This window comes from Passer montanus, unplaced genomic scaffold (assembly GCF_014805655.1).
Source record: "Passer montanus isolate IOZ18808 unplaced genomic scaffold, ASM1480565v1 scaffold23, whole genome shotgun sequence".
In the NCBI taxonomy this organism is placed as follows: Eukaryota; Metazoa; Chordata; class Aves; order Passeriformes; family Passeridae; genus Passer; species Passer montanus.
In genome coordinates, this window is record NW_024366926.1 from 3,751,381 (window position 1) to 3,774,020 (window position 22,640).

The following is a 22,640-nucleotide window of genomic DNA, read 5'->3' on the forward strand; positions in this document are numbered from 1 at the left end:
GATTGGAAGCAAGGAGGAAAAGGAGAGCTGTCTGGTTTCTCTTATCCATTTTTGGGACAACATTGCTTTCTGCTGCCTTCTTTTACCTTAGCTTGTGGCTCCTGCCCTGGAATGGCTCCTGACAGTCTCCTAGAGTGGGGGACTGTTGCCACCAGCAGAAACTGGGAATATTCCTCAGGTAGCCCTGGGCAATGTTGCTGTCAAAACAGTGTCCTGAAAGTGCCAAACCTAAAGCACCATGGTGCTGATAAACCCCTCAGGCAGAGGGGCAGCAGCACAGCATATTCCCTGCCCTCATGCCTGCCTGTGCCTGCAGGAATTGCCATGTCCTGCAGGGCAGGATGGCCAAGAGGGTGTTCAGCCTTGCTTCTGCACAGTGGGTGCTGCTTTGGCACTCTGGGAGAAGAAGAACAGAGGTAGTTGGTGTCCCACACTGTGGCACTGCCAGGTTTGGCTGAGCCCTGCTGGGTAGCCCCCAGGTCACCGTGTCCCTTTTCATGGAGAGAGCATCTGGAGCTGTGACTCAGGCCAGCTGAGAGGGGCTGCAAGTTCCCTATGCTCCCAAATCTGCTCTGAAGGCATTGACCCACTCATGCCTGTTCAGCTGCTGACACTGTGGGAACAGACTCCCACCACATGCTTCCTTGGCTCCCTGGGGGTCAGCGTGAGACATTCCTCCATTTCTCCTGGGACCATGGTGTCTGCATATGTGTCCTTGGATTTCTCCATTCCTCTCACTCTGGAAGTGCTGTTCTCCTGGGAGAAGTGCTGCCCTCATAAGCAAGCAGTACCCCAGACTCCAGGAGTTTTACACATTTTGGTTGTCAGTTCTCGCTACAAAAACCACTTTGCACAGTTCACCTCTTTTTGCTGTCTCCTGCCAGTTGCCACACATCTCCCTCACAGGCCCCTAGATTCCTGTTCACCAGAGTATCACAAGCCCAGACACTCCTGGGCAGAGAACCACAGGGAGCTTAATGAACCTGCTTACCAGAGCGAGCCTTTCCCACATGAAATCACTGTCAGCAGTCCACTTGGAGCAAGGAAGAATGTAGCTCTGAAAGGATGACATCAACACGTTTGCTTTCCTTTCTTCCCTTCGAATCTGTTTCTTTCCATGCCAGGCGGGAGGCAGTGCTTGGAGCAGTTTTTCCTCCCAGGGAGGAGTCCTTAGTTCATGCTTTGGCGCAGAAGGCCCTCTAGTGTCCCTTCTCAGCCGATGCTTTGGCATTACTGCTCTAGCTCGGTATTTCTTGATCTCGAGACTTTCCTGCATACTGTGGAAGGAGATATGATCCGCAAAGTGCGTGTAGGGAACTGGCTGGGAGAGATAAGGCTGGGTTGCTCCTCCCTGGGCAGAAGTCACTCACTGTATGCCCCAGTCTCACATCCTTTTTTCTTCACCTCAGAGACCTCTGGGTGCCTCTTTGTGCACCACAGGCTGCACAAATACATTACATTAGATGCTCCTGCTGTCTCAGTAATGAATTTTCCACTGAATTTCAGTGAACACCAGTGTAAATCTGTAGATTCATGTTGTGTTTCTTGGGACTTTTGTAGAGTGCCCTACCAAAATCTCTTCTTAGTATTCAGCAGCATAAAATTCTCACAAACAGATTGAATTTAATTAATCAGTGGCAGCTATTACGAATACAACAAAAGTGATCTTATGTGTTTTGATCTGTTTCATTGTTCACACGGGTATCCCTTATTTTATCACCAAGATTGTCCTGCATGCATCACTCCAGTGAGACAGTGTGGGAGGTGAGGCAGGCAGGGTGGTCTTTCTGGGACGGAGGAAGCTCACAGGGTCATTGAAGGCGGGGGAGATTCAGCAGAGACTATGCGAGAATGGAAGCAGATGGCTTTTAGATGCTGATGTATTTCCAAACCGAGGGTTTCACTTGCGGTTTGACTTCCCGCAGCCAAGCAGCCCCTCTGTGTGTGCGTGGGCTCGGCTGGGATACAGCTGAGCAGCAGAGTAGATCTCTCTACCCTCCGCAGGATGGGCACGGGCAGGTCACTCTCCGAAGTGAATAATAAAGTCAAAAGCGCATTCTGCACATGGCAGACCCCGGCATCCCACCCGGGCAGCAGCAGCAGGCTGAGGGGAGCCGGGAACCCACCGGAGCCTACTAGCCCATGCCTTTTCACGCAGGAGTCAGCGTTTCCCAGCTCCGGGCTCCCAGGTCTCGGGAATCCCTCCCGCTGCTCCTCCCGCTGCCGCAGCCGCTGATGAGTTTCGGTTTCCATTTCCCCGGTGCGGCGTTCCCGGCGCTGCCCGGGCACTCCCGAGCTGGCGGCGGGCGAGGAGGGATGGAGGGCAGGCGGCGGCGGCAGCGGGGCCGGGGGCGCGGCACCGGAGGTACGGAGGGCGCTGGGAGACCCCCGGGGATGGGTCCGTGCAGGTGGGAGCGCTGAAGGTGCAGCAATCTCCTGGGTGGCCCCTCGGGGACGGGGCGTGAGGGGCTTAAAGGTGTCCCAGTGCGCGGGACTGGAAGGAGGGAGAACGTGCCGGGGAATGGACAGTGGTTTTCCTCTCCAGTTCCGTGTCTGATGTGTGAGAAGGGTGGGCAGCGAGTCTCCAGAGGTGTTAGGTAAATTAGGGCAGGCTCTGCTGATGACCGCCTTTCACTCTTGGACATCCTGGGTCTCAGACACTTGTGCTGGAGCAGAGCTACATGCGAGTGACTGAGTCCCTGGTGCCTCTAGGTCGGGAGAGTATCTGCAGCCCCTCAGCTATAGACAAGGAGGTACTTCCTTCTGCTGTAGAGAGGCAATGAGTGAATTTTCTATCATTGCTTCTCCAGCACTTTGTGAAGTGCTTGACTTGAAGGCATCCTATCCCCAAGTAACAAGTCTGGGGTGGCCAGATGCCTCAGGAAGCACTTTGTCTCCAAAGTGTGTCAGACACTCTCCATAGGTGTACAAGAGTAACAGACTGTTCTGCTGATTGTCTTGGGACAATCTTCACTGGTTGTCTTGGGAGCTGGTGGCACAGCAGCCTAAGAGATGGAGAAAGGTCCTTTGGTGCGGAGTCATGAAGCAAGCCAGTGGGTAGGCAGGACACTGAAACCCTAAGGGGCCTGAGAACATAAGTCACACACTTGTCTCCTGTGGAGGTTCCAGTTGTGGGTTTCTCTGGGTCTGGATTGAAGGCACTTGAGACAGTAATTCATGTTCGGACTCAGGTGTTTATTATTTCTTATCAGTAAAACAGTCTCACTGCTGTGAGTTTGGCAGCCATTCCAAACGAAGGCACAAAACGGCTAACAATCTCTTGTTACAAGGTCTTTTAAGACTAAACTATCCAATTCAGAACTGACACCTAGATTATTTTCCCTTTTAACCCAGTAACTGATCCCAAAGAACCCCCAATGTGGGCTTTTCTGCCCAGTTACAAAATGCCACCCAAACCCATGAAGAAGAAGGAAGAAGCATGAAGAAGAAACCCAGGACAACACCCTGTGCCCTCCATCTTGCTTCCATCCACAACATACTAAAAATCCCAAAACCTAAATTTCTCAGCAAGTGATACACCTACACTACTCTCTATAATCTATTTCAGACTTTTGTGGATTCTAGACTATCTTGAGGTCTAGGAAACTTTCTCCATGAATGAGGATCAAAGTCAGTGCTCCCCTGGGAGTCAGGACACCCCAGAGCCAACAGAGAACTATTCCTGGTGCCCTGGGCTTCCACAGTCTCCCTTCCTCCTGAGAAGCAGCAATTCTTGCAGAAAGCAGTAGCACACTGAGACTTCGGGAAGGGGCCAAGGTGGTTAAGGTGCCTGCTGCCATAGTGTGACCGTCTGTCTGTCTGTCTGTGTCCTGCAGAGAGCGCACAGTCGCAGAGGAACGAGGAGGTGCGCTGCTCAAACCATGGTGCAACACATAAGCTCATTCTCTCCCCTGATGGGAAGCTTTCTGAACACTGGGCTGAAGCTTCAGGAAACTGCCCCAAGACAAGGTAAGAAGCTTTCACAGGGTGGAGGTATGGATGGCAATGGTCAGAAAATGCAGCCTGCTTTTCCCCAAGGTAGCATCCAAGAGTTTGAGGCATGTTCCTTTTGTAGAGAGAGAACTGGAACACATACCTTCCTAGTATTATCTCCTTTTTTTAACCCAGCCAGAAGTGCACAGATTTTGAGGATGATACCAAGATCTGAGCTGCTTTGGATGCACATGAGACAGGTTCTCTCAAACTTAGTAAGGGGTCAGTAGAACATACCAGAGCAATGTGGATGCCTTGCAAATCACCCATGGCTTGGGAAACTGTAGGTGAAAGACACAAGCATGTCTGAACCTTACCACCTTCTGATGAAACTGTCAGGGTAACCATCATCTACAAATGGTCCAGCAGTTTGCAGTGTGACTTTCTTGCCCAGAGCAAGATAACAGAATCAGGCTGAGCATGGTTCTTTTCCAGCTTCTCGTGGAGCAAACCACAGTGAAGTCAGTTAGCCCAGCTACATCAGGTCAGCATAAGAGAAGGGTGAATCAGCTCACAGCTGACCTGTATTTTTCCACATATTTCCTGCTAAAAGTGATAGGGCTTGGTGAGCAGATGATCTTTGTCCTTTACTTGGTCTCACAGCACAGCATCTATTTATTTTGATTTTTGTTTCCTTATTTTTGCAGGCTGGTGAAAGAACTGGAAAACCGAATTATTGTTCAAATAGCATGTGGGGACCAGCATGCCATGGCGTTATCCAGAGGTAGCCTCTTTCAAGAATACTTTCCCTCCAAACAGGAGTCATGCTTGCTCTGAGAAGGCAGTGTTTGTGCAACTTGCAGTAGTTGGTGACACCATTATAGAGTAATGAGCAGCTGGGGACACAAAGTGCACTGGCTGTCAGTGCTGCTCCTTCCTCCCAGCACCCAGGGACCGGGATCTCTCTATGTTTCTCTCCAGTTCCTGAGCACTGCCCCTCCACAAAGGTGTGTTGTGATGAGCAGATGTGGCTGCCCCACTCTGCAGTCACCAGACCTGCTCATTCTTAAGTTGCAACACCATTCTGGTAGGGAACTTCTAGCAGGTATGACTTTAGGGGCCTTTATTCTTGCTGTGCTGAGTTACGTGGCAACATGGGACTGTCCCAAAGAGGTCAAAAGAGAACAAATTTGGGCACACATCATGTTCTTGCCTTGGAGCTAGGTTCCTGAAAACAACACTGAGTTTTGCTCCTACTCCCAAAATGCAAATACTCAAGGGAAGAAGCAGTGTGGCTGAGCTGTTTTCTTTTGTTCTATGTGTGAAGGGGGTGAGCTCTTCACCTGGGGCCAGAACACCCACGGACAGCTTGGAGTGGGGAGCCAAACCACGCTTACTCCTGAACCACAGCTGGTGGAAAGACTAAAGGGCATCCCACTTGCTCGGATTGCTGCTGGAGGAGCTCACAGCACCACCGTGTCACTCTCTGGAGCTGTGTTCTCCTGGGGAAAGAACAGTTTTGGACAGCTGGGACTCGGAGACACAAAAGGTAAGGAAGGAGAGCACAGAGCACCAGGAGGGTGTTTGCCTGGTCAGTGAGCTCACCAAATTGCTCCTCACTATTGTCAAGCTCCTGTGGAACAGGGGTGGGCAGTAAAGTATTTTGAAAAAAGTATATCAGGATATGTTCTTTGTTTTCTGACAAGGAAAGGCATGCAGGAATGATGCGTTTAGTGGTTGTTTTTCTATAGAGAACTTGCAATTATTTTATGTGGCTAATTGGATAGTGTGGGCTTTTAAAGCCTCTGAGGTCTTACATATCTGTTTCCACTCCTGTCTCCACTTGTATGAAAGAAATAAATTTATATTTTTTAATCTTCTTTAATCCTCTGTAAAAACAAAGTGAGAGAAGAATTTAAATCACCTCTTGTCTTCAAATGTAGAATACTAGAGAAGAGTTGCCCTAGACAGACAGAACATGTAATCTGAATGTGTCCACACCTTGGAAATCAGATATTTTAAAGCCAAGTACCATTTGGCAAGCAGATACGGAAGTACTGCATTTTGTTTCAGACCAAAGTAAATGAAAATAAAGTAATATGAAAAACACAGAACATTATGAGAAAGAATATGTTATACTGGAGGGAAAACGACCCAAACCCAAACTGTATTTACATTAATTGCTGTGAGAGAGGGCTGAAAAACACTTAATCCTCCTGTCTTCTAATTTTTTCGGTATATGAGACCCTCCAGTACTCTTTCAATCTAGCAGTATTATCTTTCTTTCAGACAGGGATTGCCCAACATATGTTGGAGCTTTAGAGCACTGGAAGACTGTATTTATCTCATGTGGGGGAGATCACACTGCAGTTCTCTCCAAGGTGAGTCTGAAGTGGAAAGTCAGCATCTGAGACCTCACCTTGTGAGAAAAGAGACACTGCTAAAAGAGAGAGAGATGAAGAAAAGAGAAAACATGGAGAAATTGGGATGGTAATGTGTGCTTCCACCTAAGCCTGAAGGTGATCCCCAAGGGATGTTTTCTAAGCTTTTGGGAAAGCTGGTCTTTTCTCATATTCCTGTCACCTGCATGCAACCTTTGGCAGGGATATGGTGAATGGGAATCCTGAGACAAAAAGGTGCAGTTCAACTCCCAGTACTTTATGAATTTTTTACTTTTATAGTACATTGGGGACATCAGAAGATGTGAATGACATGTAATTCACTAGGGTTTACTCATACAAGTAAAATTCTTAAGCAACAGGGAGTTATCCTCCAAAGTTAAATTGCTTTTCTCATGAGCTAAATGATTTGGATTTTCAGTGTGTGATCTGACTTGATACAAAGTGAACCCTCCTCATGTTGGAATCAGAGATGTTTTGAATCAAGTAACACATAGCATGTTTTGCTGGCCCTCATTCTTGGTCGTGACCGTTTGATTGTTGTTAATAATGCAATGATCCTGTTTGTTCTTCGTTTCAAGGAGGGGCTGGTGTGCACCTTTGGAGCAGGAGAGTCTGGCCAGCTGGGTCACAACTCCACCCAGAATGAACTCCTGCCTCGTGTGGTGGCTGAGCTGTGGGGAGCAAGGGTTTCACACATTGCCTGTGGCAGGTGGGATGTGCCAATGACTTCTAAGGTCAATGCCTTTGGGGAATCACTGAAGAACAGCAGGGAAGGGGGTCACCAAGATGTTGAAATCCCTGTATCACAATAGATCAGCACTGTCAGAGTATCCATCCACTGTTCAAGTATAAGCCACCCTGCTGCCAGAGCCCCAGTGAGAGCAGCACCCTCAGTCCCTGGTGAGCAGTGGTAGAGAGCTGCAAAAAGCACCAGAAAAGCCCTTGGTCTTTTTCTCTTTTCATAAACAATACACTGGGTTTGTACTGGGTTCCAAAGGGCAAAGGACTGTCAAAAGCCTGCATCCAGAGAGCCACTGAATTCCCAACCCGACTGACAAACTGGCTGGGTCTTAATTGAAAGAATTGAAGAGCAGTGATAATTACCCAGTTTCACTTTGACCTTCTGGAACTGCGCCAGAAAAAAAATCTTCTGACAACTCACCTGGGCTTGGTATCAAGCTCAGCAGCACAGAAACTGCATGTTTGAAAACAGAAGGGTGTGAAGCAAGCATGTTGTAACTATTTTTGTACGTGGAACCAAGGTAAATCACAAACATTAGAGGGTAGTATAGGAAATCTGAGTCCATATGTGTCTTTATTGCTGAATGCTTATGCAATGAAGAGTTGTAACACTGTGGTTAAGGGATTCTTTATCTAGACTGTCAGGACTTTTAAAGACAAGCTTCAGGTGTACACTCTGAAAATGTATTTGTAAATTTTATTCTGTTTTGCCCTGTGGCTTTCACTTATTATGACTTTTTTTTTTTCCCTGAGCAGACAACACACCCTGGTCTATGTCCGTTCCTTGGACAAATTCTATTTCTTTGGTTCTGATGATGAAGGAGAACTGGAAGATGAGAGGAAGCCCAGTCAGTTGATACCACTTCCCATCAATTCACCAGTGAATACTGGAAAATCCTACCAGGGTAATGACCACTGCAGATATATACAATCTGTATTTGTTTCTTCCATGGAGATGTTTGCTTTCTTGATTTCATGTTTACACTGAAAGGCAAACATTATGTCTCATGCTTGCTTGGCCATCCCAACAAATTCTGCCAGGAGTTATTCCATTTGCTGCTTGATTATCATGGGTAATGGTCTCATGGAATCAAATTTTCAACAAATAACTACTGTATGAAGGGTTGTTTTACTGTTCCACTTTTGTGCACTTAACTCTCTGAAGATAATTACTGTCTCTTCAAATGTTCCTACAACAATCTTTTTGTTCTTTCACAGAAAAGGGTGCATCAGAAAAGGGGATTAAAATTACTAAAGGAATACAACAAAGTTTTGCCCGTTGCAAGGAGGAGAACAAGGTATGTTCACATTTGGTCATAGCTTCTGATTTTACCACTGTCCACATTACTGCTGGAAACATTTGGAATTTTGAACGCACTTGTAGCACTTCAGTTTTTTATGTATCTATTGCAGATTTTTCTGTGCTTTACCTACAGACTAACTTGTATTGCAGTTATATATGTTCTGTGGTTAATGCATCTGGATCATGCTGGATGGCCATTAATTTGTTCATACTTAGGCTGAAATCTTGCTATGATTGGATTGAAAAAAAAAAAGAATCCCATCTGCTACAATTTTAATTTTGTCAATGTCTTCATGTATTTCACACAGAATTCATATTTGAATGGAATTGCCACTCTGGAGGATAAAGAAGTGGATGCATGGATTTCTAATTCTAAATGTCATGAGAGTATAAAAAGGTAAACCAGAAACTTGCTGTTTAGGTTCATTTGTGGTTTTTTCCCTGTTGCATGATTTTCTCTACAAATTATTATTCTTTGGAGGCTATTGTAGGAACTGTTGTTCAAGAATTTAGCCAAGGCACAATCTCGTACCTTGGCACAAAGTTCATGAGGAGCTGACAAGTTAAATCAGTGAAAGGACCCTGCCTGCAGACCAAGGCCTTGTGCAAAAAGCCTAATCCAGAGTACCCAAACTGGAATGCTGCACCAGCATTTAAAAATTAGTGGTCACTTCTTTAATTACCCATTTTCAAAAGCAATATGTGTATATACCACTGTGATATGCCTACATTTACAGTCTTTCACGGGTTTTATATGGGAGTTTATTTTCTTTGGGAAAATCTGGCTCCAGCTGCTGATTTTGAGCATTTCAAAAGCTTGGCTAACTTGGAACTAAGTGTTTCCCTGACCACATTTAGAACAGTTTGGATCATGTGAAAAGTGGTGGTTGAGAGGGTGAAAGAGAGGGTTCTTTCCAGATCTCAGTAGGAAGGGCTTGACAGCAAATTGCTCGATAAAACAGCTACTTCAATAAGAACAGAACCAGAAATATTGTAAGTTAGTAAGTCTGACATCCCTTCAGGTTCTGGGAACCCAGCTTTTGTGCAGTAGTAAATTGATAGCCTGATGGATTTTCCCTTCACATGCTGTCCAGTGGAGGGGATTATCCTCCCTCCCATGTTACAGAGCCTTTTATTTTGCATAACAAACAAAAGCAGCTAATGATCTGACCTGTGAGGGGAAGAATGTCCATGATAACACTCACCAGAATGGAACACTGGCTGGCATGGGGCAGAACCTTGAGCAGGTTCCCTTACAAGGCCCAGGAGAGCAGAGGTGGCTTGCCAAAGATCAGTAACTCCATGAGTCCAACGTCTTCTGCAACACTGGCAGGGAAGTGGTGCTAAGAAAAGTTTTGTGTGGTCAGGTGCAGACACCCTTATACACGTTTTTTGTTCTTTCAGAATTAAAATCCTAACGTTGACTTTTTGTTTTTTTTACTATCAGGGATATCAAACTGATCTTTTCATCTGAGGCTTGCATCAATGGAAGCTTCCTGGACAAAAGGTAGTACACACTGACTTAGACATAACAGAATATATTGGCTGCTTGTAAACTGACTTAGAAAATGTTATTTTAGGTCACATATGTAGAAAAGATTAGTTTTATCTGAATTTGCAAAAAACAAGTCTTTATTCTTCAAAGCTCAGGCTAATTATTAAGATTTTTATAGCCCTGGTCCTACTGAAATGTGCTAGAGAAACTCACATTTTAGAAGATTATCCTTTAGTGATATTTGGCAGATGATGATAATCCCCCATGCAATATTACAGCTCTGAAAGCATCCTTAACAGCTCCTTCTGGGACTGAAGTGGAAGTCATTTCAGGGTGAAATACAGGAGTCTACCATTAATAGTTCACAGCCACACAAGACAGAAAGGACAGGATATTAATCAAGTCACAAAACAGTGGCTTGTGTTGTCTGTCTTCTTAGAACACATGAAATTATACCCATGGGAGCTGGGGCTGAACTTTCCAAGTATTTTCTGATATTACAATGCTTCATTATTCAGTACAAAAATTATTTAGTGGTTTTTTTTGTTTGTTTGTTTTTTAATGTTGTGATAGCGACAAACATTTCAAAACTTCCAAAGAAGTCTCAGGCATAGACATGTCAGAAGTGAAACGTTTTTATGAGAAGATCAGTAAAAACCAAAGAGTCTGCGAGGAGGTAAGGATTTGATATAAGGATGCTCACAACACAGATAGTGAGGAGCTTTGGATTTGTGCATGAAACTTAAGAATTTCATGCTAACCCAATTACTTTGGCAAAATATAATTGCATTTTAACCCTTGTCTCTTTTTATTTTTTCCCCTCCGAAGGTGCAAATGGGGATTAGGAACTTACTGTCATCATTGTCTTCCTCTCCCATCTCACCTGAAAATTTCAGAGTCTACTTGATCCTGCCTTTTCTTCTAAGGGAGGAGGATGAATTCCCTGTCCTTTCTCTGATTGTTCTGGCTGAAGCCATCATGAAGCTCCAGCCAGAAGGCCTGCAAACTCTTGGTAGGGTTTTATGATGGTAGAACTGAATTATTTAAATGCTTGGTCATTTTCTGCTGCAGAACAAGTGTTATTATCCCTGATGATTGTGTTCCAGAGCTTGAAATAATTGCTTTTGATAGACATAGAAACATGGGAACTATGCAGCAAGGAATTTTAAAAATTCTGTCCGACTTTTAATCGTTTTTGTAGTGCAAGCTTAAACTTTTTTTTTTGTTCAATTCATTTGATAAAGAGAAAAAGCAGCTTCATCCACAAATTGCAGTGATCTGTATGTTACCTGTGACCTCACTAGCTGTTTTCTTTACAGAATGCCTATGGTCAAATCTAGAAACATCCTTTTTCAAGGAGCTGGTCATTCTGTATCAGAGGGCTTCCCAGGAAGTTCTGTTCTCATTTGTCCAGGAGTTCGAAGCCACAGGGCTAAACCGTCTCTTCAACCTGGACCCGCTTGAAATTGGGCCTATGCAAATACTGCAGATGCTTTACCAGGTGAGAAGGTGCTTGGATCCCAATTAGACAGGGTGCCTCAATGTAGCCTAGAGTATTTTAATACTTCTCACTTGTTGAATTCTCTGGGTTTGACACTGCTTCAGGAATCTCTTTGGCTCTACACCAGCACAGTTTTGAAGAAGTCCTGCTCGAGTTGTGCCAAACTGACCCTCTGCAGAAATGAAGAGCTAAAGCATGTTATAGCCCTGGCAGGGGGAAGAATGCTTTCAGTGGTGTCAGGAGTGCATCCACTGATGCCTACACAGTTATGGATGTGGTGTCCTCTACGTAACATGTCCATTCCCCTTTCTGCTGGCCAGATCCCTCGCCCCAGTAACTGCTCAGAGCATTTGAAAGACAACCTACCTGCTTGGCACATTGTGGCTGCCACAGAAATGCTCTGTGATGCTTTAAGAGTCCATTAACCTGACAGATTCTCTGGGGCAACAGCATTAGAACATATTTAGCTGTACATGAACAAGGGAAACAAAGGAAGCAATAACTGTGTTCTTCTGGACAACCATACTTTCTCTCCACATTCCTGTGGAGATGTTCAGAGTATACGGAAGTTAAGAGCTCAAGCACACAGTATAAATCAGAGAGACTTGTTAAATTTTGTTCAGGCTTGAATATCCTTTTGGCTGTGAATGCATAATTGGGCCTCAAAGTTTAGACTCTCAAATTTGTATTTATGCAGATAAATAAACTAAAAAATGCAGCAGGCCCTCCTCTGTAAGTGATTATATGATTTGGAGCTTTAAATGTTCACTGTCCCCCTGCAAGCATCTTGTCCAGGAACATGAATAGAGAACTGCAGAAACATGAAAGACACTCCAAGGGAAATACACTTTTTCTGATGGAGTCCTGCTAAGGGATCTTAATTGTAGATGAAAATTGCTTTCCTGCTAGTTTATACAAGGCTTTCTAAGACTTCTCACTGTGGAGCACTGTGCTTCTTGAGCACTTTTATCCTGTAACTTCTGTGCAGGGTCTCAGAACCCTTTCTGAAGAAAGCCCTGTCAGTCCTGTCCTGCCAGACAGACACAGCTCACTAGTTCTGCTGCTGATATATTGCGTGTTTCAATGCAGGTGAACTCCAGAACTGGTTTTGGAGTACATGAAAGCATCTTCCATGTACATGCGGTGAGAGAGATTATCAACATATGTTCATTCTTCAATATAGTAGTAAGTATAAATCTTACCAGTAGTGCAAAACACTCTTTTTTCTTTTATTTAAATAGTTTATATATATATATATAAGTCAACTCTAGAGACTAACCCAGCACATCTCAAAGGCATTTCATTTTCCCTAGTTCTCCAAATCTTTAAATTATACAAGCCCTTTACCATCCCAGTGTTCCAGCAGCTACAATAGAGCTTTTCCTGAGATGGTCCCTGGTTCTGAGAGTTGGAGCTGCCCTCCAGCATCTTAAGCAGCTCTATTTGCTTTGCACTAGTAATCACTGTGAAATAGAAGCACAAGGGATGGTTGCTATACTTTGTGTTACTCTGGATTTTATTATGTTTAATTAAGTAAATTATGTTTAATTAAGAGAAATCTTTTGAGGTGTCTTTAAACTTTTATTTAGAAATCCTCTTCAGCATTTCAATGTACTTACATCTTAAAACAAAGCTGTGATAATAAAAAATAATCTGTGGCATTTCTTGACACAGAGTGAGAATTAGCTACCAAATGCAGTCAGTGTCAGAGGAAGCAGTATGAAATGGAAATGTGCATAGTAGGGGTTTCCTTTGGCAAAAAAAAAAACAACTTTCATGCAACTTTGCTGGAATTTGTAGGGCAACTGCATAATTCCTTCATAAACTTTTGTTTGGTAATGTACCAATTTTGTACCAATTAACCAGGGTGGAGGAGGAAGTTTGAGCAACAGATTATAACCAAAAGCCAGTTAGGATGTTACGTGAAGTTGGTGCCTTATCACACTGGAGGTGTAACACTTTAAATTAGATTATTTTTAGACCAGTATCTATTTTTGGTATTACATATAATAAACCCAGCAGTTTTTAAAAACAATGTACCATAACCTGAGTATCCAGAACATTTTGGTTTAAATTATGGAAGATGCTGTTAAAATCACTCTCTCTGTTTTATTCTAGAGACACTACTGTAGACAAGTGTCTGTCTGCACAGAGAAGTTAGATACCTCTCTCTGCTTCTCACTCACAGGAGTATGTAGGAGCTGTTTGTAGGATGTGAACCTCTGTTAGTGCAGTGCTCATGCACACAAGGGCTCGTTTCAGAGACACAGAAGTTTGCCAGGGTACAGACTGGCAGTTCAGTCTGCAGACATGTCCCTGAACTCTGGTTTCACAAGGGAAAATCAGCGTCTTTTCCTTTCTTCCTTTCCTTTCAGACAGTCCTACAGCAGCTGAGCAAGTACCCATGCATCTTTGACAGGGAAAACAAGATAAGCCTTCATACTACAGAATGCGAGGCTCTGGCCAGAGTCTTTACTGTAAGTGCAACCAATTTTGTTACCAATCAGAAGAGATAACCACAATGCTAACAGACTGTTGCTTCAATCCTTGGATGCCCCTTATCCAGATACCCTTTTTATGGACCCATGAGGCATGGAATTTTTGCGTCAGAAGACAATGCCTTCTCCAAGACATATGGAAAAATTTAAAATCTGCCTCAAACCATGATTTCAGGAAGATGTTAAAGGTAAGACACTAAATTGTATTACTTGTTAGCTCTGAGTATCTTGCTAAAGTGTTCCTTGATTTTCAGTGTTACAGCATATTGGTACAAGGGTTTCAGTATCTTCTGAGCATACAGCGAAAGAACTGCTCCTCAAATTATTATAAAACATGTTCCATAGATGGTGTAGAGTAAATCTGGAGGCAGTATTTTACATCCTTATTCCAGGTAGCTTTGTTGGCATAAGTTAGGTGCAAGTGGCAGCGCTATTCACTGTGAGGGTGCTTTGGGGTAATGGAATTGCTCAGTTGTCAAAGTCCAGTCCTGTTGCTGCTAGACTGACGTTTGAGACTTCCTACTGGGGGTTTTAATGTCTGGGGAACCAGCCGGAGGGGTCAGCAAGCAACACAGCCACGAAATTACATTTCTCTCATGGTGATGCTGTCAAAGGGAAAGAAAGTGCTGCCAGGGAGATGAGCATCTGATTACAATGCTGCTGTCTCCACGTGCCTTTAATCTGTAGCTTCCACACAGATCCAAAGGTTGTGGCAGTTGCATTTCCTGCAGGAATGGTGATACTGGCCCTGCCCTGCAGAAACCATCAGCTGCCTGACATGGGAGCAGAACCTGCCCAGAGCAGAGTTCAGCTCAGGGACCATGTGCCCCACCTGTCACTAACACAAAGTCTGGCACCACACCTGTGCCACAGGAATTTGGGTGCCCTGGTGCTTTCCAAGTGAGCTTTCTTGCCAAACAGAGCTGTCAAAGCTTTTCTTTCCCATTTACTTAGGAGAAGATTCACAATGGCTCCCAGAGCTAGCTTTCCTTCCTGGTTCCTCACTGCACCTCACTATTTGAGAGAGGCATTTATTTACAGAGGCAGTGAGGGTGTGCTCTGTACTGTTCTCTAGATTTCAAGTCTCCACCTATTGTACATGCCCTGACAAACAGCTGCCCTTAGCTCAAGTCAGCCTTTGGGCACACCTCTTGCCTTTCACATTGTGCATCACAATATTATGTGATGCACAATATTACCCAGCAGCAGCCTGAAAAATATAACTGCACTGTTAGTATCCACAGCACTTACAGCCTGGTGCAGCATTTACAACTTGGTGCTTCATTTCTGCATTTTTCAGCAGGTAAAGGACACAAATGTGTTCCGTGTTGTGAATACAAACTACCCAAAAGCAAAACATAAAAAAGAAACCTTCACTGTAGCATTGACCTGCCCCCTTCATAGCTGTGTCCTGTTAAAAAGTTTTTAAGACAATAGTGAGAACTTGGCCTGTGGCACTCTCATCATGGCCAAAAAGAAAAGATCTGCAGGTACTGCACATACAGACATGGGTATCATCCAAGAAAGAAATGTCTTAATTTAACTGATCTCAAGTCTTGTTATTAAACACCAGCCTGATTTATTTTAATTTTTGCTTTTCTGACAGTAAGACAAACATATTTCAGTACACACATCTAGTTAAAAACCCCCAAAGCTCTCAAAGAGAGATTCAAATCACTGCATGTTTTAATTTTAATTTTGTTTATTCGGTCAGAGTACAGTTCTTCCTCATGAAAACTAAGGTTCTAATTAGTGTCACAACAAATGCACAGCACTCTTGAAAGGATAAAACAGAGGGAATTAGTGCTTCTAATTAGTGCTCCTACTCTTCATCTGCATTAGCAGTAGTTAACAGTGGGCTGCTGCTTCGTACAGTTCTAGATCCTACCAGGAAAACGATGCCAGTCACTAGTGCCAGAAGGAAACTCTCTCAAACGAACTGCAATACTTGACAAGATCAAACAAATTATGTTGATTTAGAGAAGCCCAGGGGTTAGCAAAGGCATTGCACTAGTTATGCCTAAAAAGCTTAATCCCCATCCAGGTCCAGAGGTGAAAGAACACATAAACCGGTACTGTAACAGGAAGGAGGAGGCTGTAGAAACACAGGCTGGCTGTGCTGGTGCAGCCCTGGGGGAAGTTTTCGTCTACGCTGGCCGAGTAGAAGAGCCCTGCCAGGGACAGGAGCGGGACGAGCACGGTCAGCGTGGGCAGGGAGGGCAGCAGCCCCGCTCCGGCCATCCGGCCCCGTTACCGCCGTGCCCGGCGGCTCCTCACGGCTGCTCCGAGCCCTCGGCCGGCGGCGGCTTCTTGTGCGTCCTCCTGGCAGCCTCGGGAACCATGTTGGGGATGCCGTCGATGATGGGGTACGCGATGCCCAGCTCCTCGTTAATGAGCTCGTTCGTAGCTTCTTCGTACCTGGTCAGCCAAATCGGGGTGGGGTGGGGGGAGGAGAAACAGCCAAGCGAAAACATGAGGAGCAGGGACTAACCTGGGTTTGCCGGGGCTGGGGCGCGGCTCCCCCGCCCCATCCTCACCTCAGCGGCCGCTTGGAGAGCGGGCACACCAGGAAGCGCAGCAATGATGGCTCCAGGGGCTGCGGCCGTGCCGAGCCGGAGCCCGAGTCTGAGCCGGAGCCCGAGCTCGAACCCGAGCCCTGCTCCCGCTCCGAGTGCAGAGCCCGGTGGCAGTGCCGGCCGCGCCCGGGGCCGCCCGGGGCCGGCCGCCGCTTCCGCCGCCCGCGGCCCGCCCCGCCGCCCGCCCCGCTCCGCCTCAGCGGGCGCCGTGCCTGCTCCGCGATGTGAAACAGATCGAGGTTACGTCAGGATGGTTTTCGGTGTAAGATCTTTGCACGCTTTCAAGCTTAATCAGGAAGAAAGGAGACCTAGTCAGTGGAACAGGCAGTGTCCTTCCCTAGCCAAGGACATGCGGGAATGAAAAGCCTAAAGGATGAATGAAAAGCCTAAATGCCTAAATCAAGATGTTGATGTATGTCTGTGTATACATTGCTAACTTGGCAAAATACTCAAGGTCCACGTAGGCTGTAGCTGAACTGTGTTGATTATAATAGTTAAAATCATGCCCACAGGGCAAAAGGGACCCCTGCCCAGGTGAAGACCCTTCCCCTGAGGGTGTGTGGAAGTCAGCTGGGTTTGTGTAACTTGTTTGGAAATTACTAACCAAGCATAACAGCCTCGGACAGTTACTAACTCTGAATTTCTGTGTACAAATAATGGCTCAAAAAGTCTGGTGGGGTTTGATTTGTGGATTGCCACCGAGTACCCAGGTTGGCACAACCGTGAGATAAATAATCAGCATCTCTCTCTCTCGTGTGTAATTATTGGCTTGTTGCACCCCAGGTAAGGAATCTGATTTTGTGAGCAATATGGGTGTCTCTGTCTACAGCTGTCTCTGGCCTTGCAGGTGTCTTTTGTGGGTGAGCTGGGGGTGGACGAAGGTGCAGTGTCCCAGGAGCTCTTCAGCATTGCGGCCAGGACCCTCTGCCAGCCCAGCACCAGCATCTTCTGCCACTTCCGCTCCGGCCTCGTGTGGTTCCCCAGACAGGTAAGGCAGCCCTGCGGGGGTGGGTGGGGGCCCCACGCATGGGAAAAGGCACTCATGGCTTGTTCCTAACCAGGTGTGCTTGTTCCTAACCAGGTCCCAAGCTGTGAGGATGAGGACATCTTCCTCTTGATCGGGACACTGTGTGGAATGGCCCTGTTTAACCAGTGCACGGTGCCTTTCCCCTTCCCCAGGGCTCTCTACAAAAAGCTACTGGACGTGGCCCCCACCCTAGAGGACCTTGAGGATCTGCTGCCAACCGTGGGCCAGTATGAGCCAGGCATAGCCCAAGCTTCAGCTGGGTCCCTTGCCTTCACCATGCACTGGGAGATCCCAGAGGCTGAATTTGGGGCATCCATGGCATCTGCATTTGCCTTTGTGAAGCTGCTAGAAGGCACATATATCCAAGGACGTCCTTGTCCAGGGCATGGATGTTGCTCTCAGAGGCTAGCATTGCCAAAACAAAATGCCAAGCCTCATGACTTAGAGGGTATCAGATCTCTGCCCCACCACAGCTTAAGTCCACACTGTGAATATATAAGTGTTCAAAACACTTTGGGCTGTAGTTTTGACTTGAAAGAACTAATGACTCAATTATTAATTGGGGTTTTTTTCTAATTTCTAATTATCAATTTCCACAATATTGCCTTGCACAAGTACAGTATTACAAAATGCTGCCAATTCTGAGAACCCTTGTGCAGAGCTTCCATGCACTGGAAGAGGAGATATCAGGCAGATATAAGAGGGAGAGGTGCTGCTGCCACCAAAATAATGTTTTTAGGCCCCTGAAGTGATATAAACAACCAAGATGAGAACCCCATCCCATGAGCCAGTGACTGTGTTGAGGTGCCAAATTCCTGCGGTGCTAAATTCACTGAGGTTCCTCAGTGAATTGGAGCACAAGGTTGCCTGCAGTACTTGGAAAGGTGCTGCACCCCAAAACAATTCTCCCAGATCATCCCTCTATTCCACACTTAATTCCTCACTAGATAATGTCTGGAAGCAATACTGTGGCCCCAACCCATTTGTCACTGAACTTGGTGTAAAGTTGTCCACACAGCATGGGGATGGACTTGCCTGGAAACTTTTTTTACTGGAGGCATTTGTGCTCAGCTTATGTCACAGCATGATGAAATTTCAGGGCCATATATCATGTTTCTGTGTGAGTGTAGGTGTTGTGTGCATGTATGCATTTAAATACTGCTTGTCAAAGGGTGTTTTTTAGAAGAATTTGCAAGTGCACTGAATGGTCACATTTCTTCTCTCTTCAATACCTTTTGTGTTTGGACAGGAGTTTTCGGATAATTTTGAATGAAGAAAGTGATGATAGCTTGGACTTGAACTTCACGGTAAGACATCCCACAAAGGTACTTGGGCAAGCATATATCTGACACATATAGATATAGCAGCCAATGTTTTCATTTATTTGCATAGAAAATGGAAGAAGATTCCACGGATGTTGTTGAACTTAAAGAAAATGGTGCTAACATTCCCGTCACTAAGGATAACAGGTCAGTTTTATTTTTATATTTCTTAATCCTCTTGTCTTGTTTCAAATATATGAAATAACATGTCTGTACCCATCCCCATATACTGCTAGAAAATATTGAGTTCTGTGTTGTGCCATTGGTCTTGGTCCAACAGGTTGCACACTTTCAGTTCTGCTGTACTGGCTGCACATGTGCAAAACACTAGCAGTTTGTGCAGGCAGTGGATAACATGGGTATCCTTGGATATCCTGGTGTCTGCATATACAGATACTTTGCATTAACAGGAAAATTCCTAACAAATGTAAAATATAACTTTGGACAGTATTTTCAGGCAAAACCAGGTGATTTTTCTGGGAAACCCAACTATAGGTACACCTCTGTAAGGGTTTTTTAAAAGCAAAATGTTTCCTGCTTAGTTATGTATATGGAATGTATCTTGTACATAAAGGAGAAGGAGCAATCTGTCAATAAGGCTTTGTGTCAATATTAATCTCTGCTCAGAGGACAGAGAGAAATTTTGTGTCCTGAATTATGCAGATGACCTGAGGATCCATAGGGATCCATGAAAGGGCTGTTTAAGAAGCTTGAAGTAGAACATTTACATTGAGTTGATTGTACAGTACAATGTGATTACACAAATCCCCATCTGGAGTAGAGAGGAGAGTGAAACTATTGATTAGCAGCTGTGCAAATACTGTTTCTATTTCAGGGAAATTCTTGGGCATTCAATGGGAGTTAGGTGTGCTAGGTTCCATCTTTTATAATAATCAGGTGTCTGGCAGGATTTCATTGGAGCATTCACATGAGGTACAAGGAGTGTTACCAAAATTAATCCATTCTGGCCAGCATTCTCTTTTATTTGTGAAGATGCTCCCAGCTTATTCAGTGAATAACTAATTGCCAGTGACAAGTGGTCTCAGTGAAGACAGAGTCTGTACCCCACAGCAGGAACAAAGGAATAAAGTTCTCTGTAATTCTCCTTTTAGAAAAGCACCACTAATGCTCATTTGGTATCTGTTGCAGGAAAGAATATGTTGATTTGTACGTGAATTATACGTTCAATAAATCAGTACAGAAACCATTTGAGGACTTTATGCAAGGGTTCTTAAGAGGCTGCCCAGCTAGAAATTGGAAGATGTTTTTCCCTGAAGAGCTGCAGGATCTTCTCCAAGGACGCACAACGTTTGACTGGCATCTGCTGGAAAAGGTATTGTATACAAGCACAGTGTCCTTCTGTTCTGTCTGCTAAGCATAAACTACTTCTGACCTGTTCTTTCACTGGGTGCATAACAGATGGACAGAAGCTCCAAGAACTTTCTCTTTTTTTGATTTGTGTCGATACTTTGTCTCTAATCTACGTTAGCCATAAGAATAAAGGGAATAGGTATCAAGCCATAACTCAGGGATTGTCATATGAATCTTTGAAAAACAAATGAACAAGCAGATTCCAGAGGTTAAGGGGATTTGAATATCTATGAACAGGATTATAAAATTTATCAGATAAAATGCTGCTTTAAATATAAATGGAAATATTGAGGATTAACTGACCTGTTTTATTTTTGTCTCTTTAACAGAATGTGATATACATAAAGTATGAGAAGTCAGATCAAACCATCAGGAATTTTTGGACTGTGTTTCACAAGCTATCAGAAGAAAAAAAGAAACTGTTTCTTGGTAATTTATCAGGCATTTAAAACTTTGCATAGCCCTTCTTTCCCCCACAACACACATACTATATACTATACTGTACTATAGTTCCAAACTGTAGCTTTTCAACATGTTCACCCCTGCTGCTGCTGCTGCCACATTTTCTAGGGAAAACCACAAAAAAATAACACAAGGAGTTGCAAAGGGACAGCTCTGACCCCGTCACATCCCCTGAGCCTTGCCTGAGTGCACCCTGAAGCTTGCAGTTACTTTATCCATTACTTTTGAGGTTGTTGGTCAGAGGCTGCAGTTTGTGAGAGTACACTGTGCTGATGTAAGCAGTATACCTTTTTCAAAGGGTTGCAGAAGCTAGGTCATCCTTTTTAAAGGCAGAAGGTCAGACCTAGCCTGGCCTTTCTCATCCACACAGTCTACAATATGAAGCAGAAGAGGGCTTGTAACTACTGTGAATTGGTAAGAGGCTTTAATTTATATTCAGGTGCAAATTCAACAGATTAGCTTAGGAAAATACATGTTTGTTTACACTAATTTCTCTTCATTTCATTAAGATTAACATTTTCATTAACATTAATTATTTTAATGATTTTCAGCTAACATTATTTTACTTATTTTTCAATTTGCTAACTTACTCTTGTTTTTCTTTTTTTCATTCCTTCAGTTTTTTTGTCAGGATCCGATCGCAGCTCTGGCTATAGACTGGAACCTTTTAGATTTCGCATTGCAGATCCTCAAGCAGAAAATCCAGATGAGAGCTCTCCTTCTGTCAATACTTGCCACCTGGTTTTGTTCCTCCCCAGATATAGCAGTAAAAAAATACTCAAAAAGAAGTTGCTTTATGCCATAGAGCATAATGAAGGTTTTGGCCGTGAATGACTCTGGGATAGAAGCACTTAAAAGCAAAAAGAAGAATATGAGTCTTTGTTCACTTGCCATCTTTTCTCTTATTAACTCCAATTTACTGATTTCTACCCTGCCTTATTTCTACTGCACTTTATAAACACCTGAGTGTGTGTATTTGCTGAGATTTTACATTGCTTATAAAATTGAGCTTCGACCAGATATTTCATAGTTAAGATTGTAAAGTTAGGCAAGATTAATCCTGTTTGGCACACTTCAGAGAAGCAAGCTGATAGCCAAGCATATTTACATATACGTGCAAGCAGGGTCTGCAGTGTTCTGGTTGTGTTAGGACAGTGAGCTCCCAGCAGCAGGGATTCTGTGATTTGTACATTTATGCGTTAGCAACCACCAGGATGTGCTAAGCAGTCACCCTTGCAAAGCAAAGCTGGGGTAAGGTTTTCATCTGTGTTACTTAAGGGTTCTCTTGGGAGCAACTAACACATTTAATGACATTGTGAAATGAAGGAGCAGTCTGTGCTCACCTGAATATGGTCAGTGATTTATCTGAGAGAAATTCATAGGAGGATTTGATCATTCCTAGACTTTTTCAAAAGCTGTATTAATGAATGACAATAATACAATTTTTTGTTATTTAGTGTGATAGTTGTGATATTTGTCATGTTTCTGTATATCTTCTAAGGAGATGTTTCGCAATTAAATCATAAAATCTTAGGCTTGCAGAACAGCACTGTCTACAGAGCCCTGTGTACATGAGGCTGGCAGGGCTTCAGGAATCTCATTGTCAAAACAGTGCAGAGCACTGGCAGGATATTAACCATGTCAGGTAGGCTGTGTGTTTGCTGTGTATTTTGCTATGTTTAGAGAGGGAGAGAAACAACAGCCATTATTTTTCAATAGTCTTCTGTTTGGTGCATTAAATGTGTCAGGGAACATCCATATGTAAAGAAGACTTCCACTGTCTTAAATTAAATGATGATGGATTAAATTTTCACCCCTGTAGCTGTGTTCTTCCTTCCTTATGCATCTGCCTGCATAGATGAGCATAGCAGGCAGTGTGTCTGTGTTCTCTGTCCTCCTTGGAATGGGGGGGCCTTTCACAACTGGAGTCAAAGGCTGATGTAAGCGTGTTTCAAAGACATGCACTGTATGTGCTGAACAAGTCAGTCTTTCCTGTGTGATGCAGAATC

General features: G+C 44.3%; 2 protein-coding genes across 3 annotated transcripts; one reads left to right on the forward strand and one right to left on the reverse strand.

Annotated features, from left to right (window-relative positions):
* Positions 1–2,310: 2,310 nt before the first annotated feature.
* LOC120502740 (E3 ISG15--protein ligase HERC5-like) lies at positions 2,311–22,444 on the forward strand. Of its 2 annotated transcripts, none has more exons than XM_039710450.1 (23): positions 2,311–2,365; positions 3,837–3,969; positions 4,641–4,717; positions 5,261–5,482; positions 6,223–6,314; positions 6,914–7,044; positions 7,833–7,981; positions 8,295–8,374; positions 8,688–8,776; positions 9,827–9,886; positions 10,448–10,550; positions 10,703–10,886; positions 11,194–11,375; positions 12,465–12,560; positions 13,751–13,852; positions 13,942–14,061; positions 17,297–17,437; positions 17,531–17,703; positions 18,726–18,783; positions 18,869–18,945; positions 19,948–20,131; positions 20,499–20,598; positions 21,251–22,444. In XM_039710450.1, exons 1-23 carry the CDS (start codon positions 2,317–2,319, stop codon positions 21,463–21,465), a joined length of 2,817 nt encoding a protein of 938 aa, XP_039566384.1. In that variant the 5' UTR covers positions 2,311–2,316; the 3' UTR covers positions 21,466–22,444. The 2 variants fall into 2 exon arrangements, with proteins under 2 accessions (XP_039566384.1, XP_039566383.1); XM_039710449.1 differs by lacking the exon at positions 2,311–2,365 and adding an exon at positions 3,578–3,738.
* Positions 15,548–16,552, reverse strand: PIGY (phosphatidylinositol glycan anchor biosynthesis class Y). Its single transcript, XM_039710451.1, has 2 exons — positions 16,411–16,552; positions 15,548–16,291 (listed from the first exon to the last, which is right to left on the reverse strand). Exon 2 carries the CDS (start codon positions 16,112–16,114, stop codon positions 15,884–15,886), a length of 231 nt encoding a protein of 76 aa, XP_039566385.1. The 5' UTR covers positions 16,115–16,291; positions 16,411–16,552; the 3' UTR covers positions 15,548–15,883.
* Positions 22,445–22,640: the final 196 nt, after the last annotated feature.

Excerpts from the sequence above, each read along its gene's own strand:
- LOC120502740 (XM_039710449.1), top strand. The coding sequence starts at position 3,615 with ATGAATGAGGATCAAAGTCAGTGCTCCCCTGGGAGTCAGGACACCCCA. Across the intron at positions 17,438-17,530 it reads TCGTGTGGTTCCCCAGACAG|GTCCCAAGCTGTGAGGATGA; the intron begins GTAAGGCAGCCC and ends GTTCCTAACCAG. Across the intron at positions 20,132-20,498 it reads ACTGGCATCTGCTGGAAAAG|AATGTGATATACATAAAGTA; the intron begins GTATTGTATACA and ends TCTCTTTAACAG.
- PIGY (XM_039710451.1), bottom strand. The coding sequence starts at position 16,114 with ATGGCCGGAGCGGGGCTGCTGCCCTCCCTGCCCACGCTGACCGTGCTC.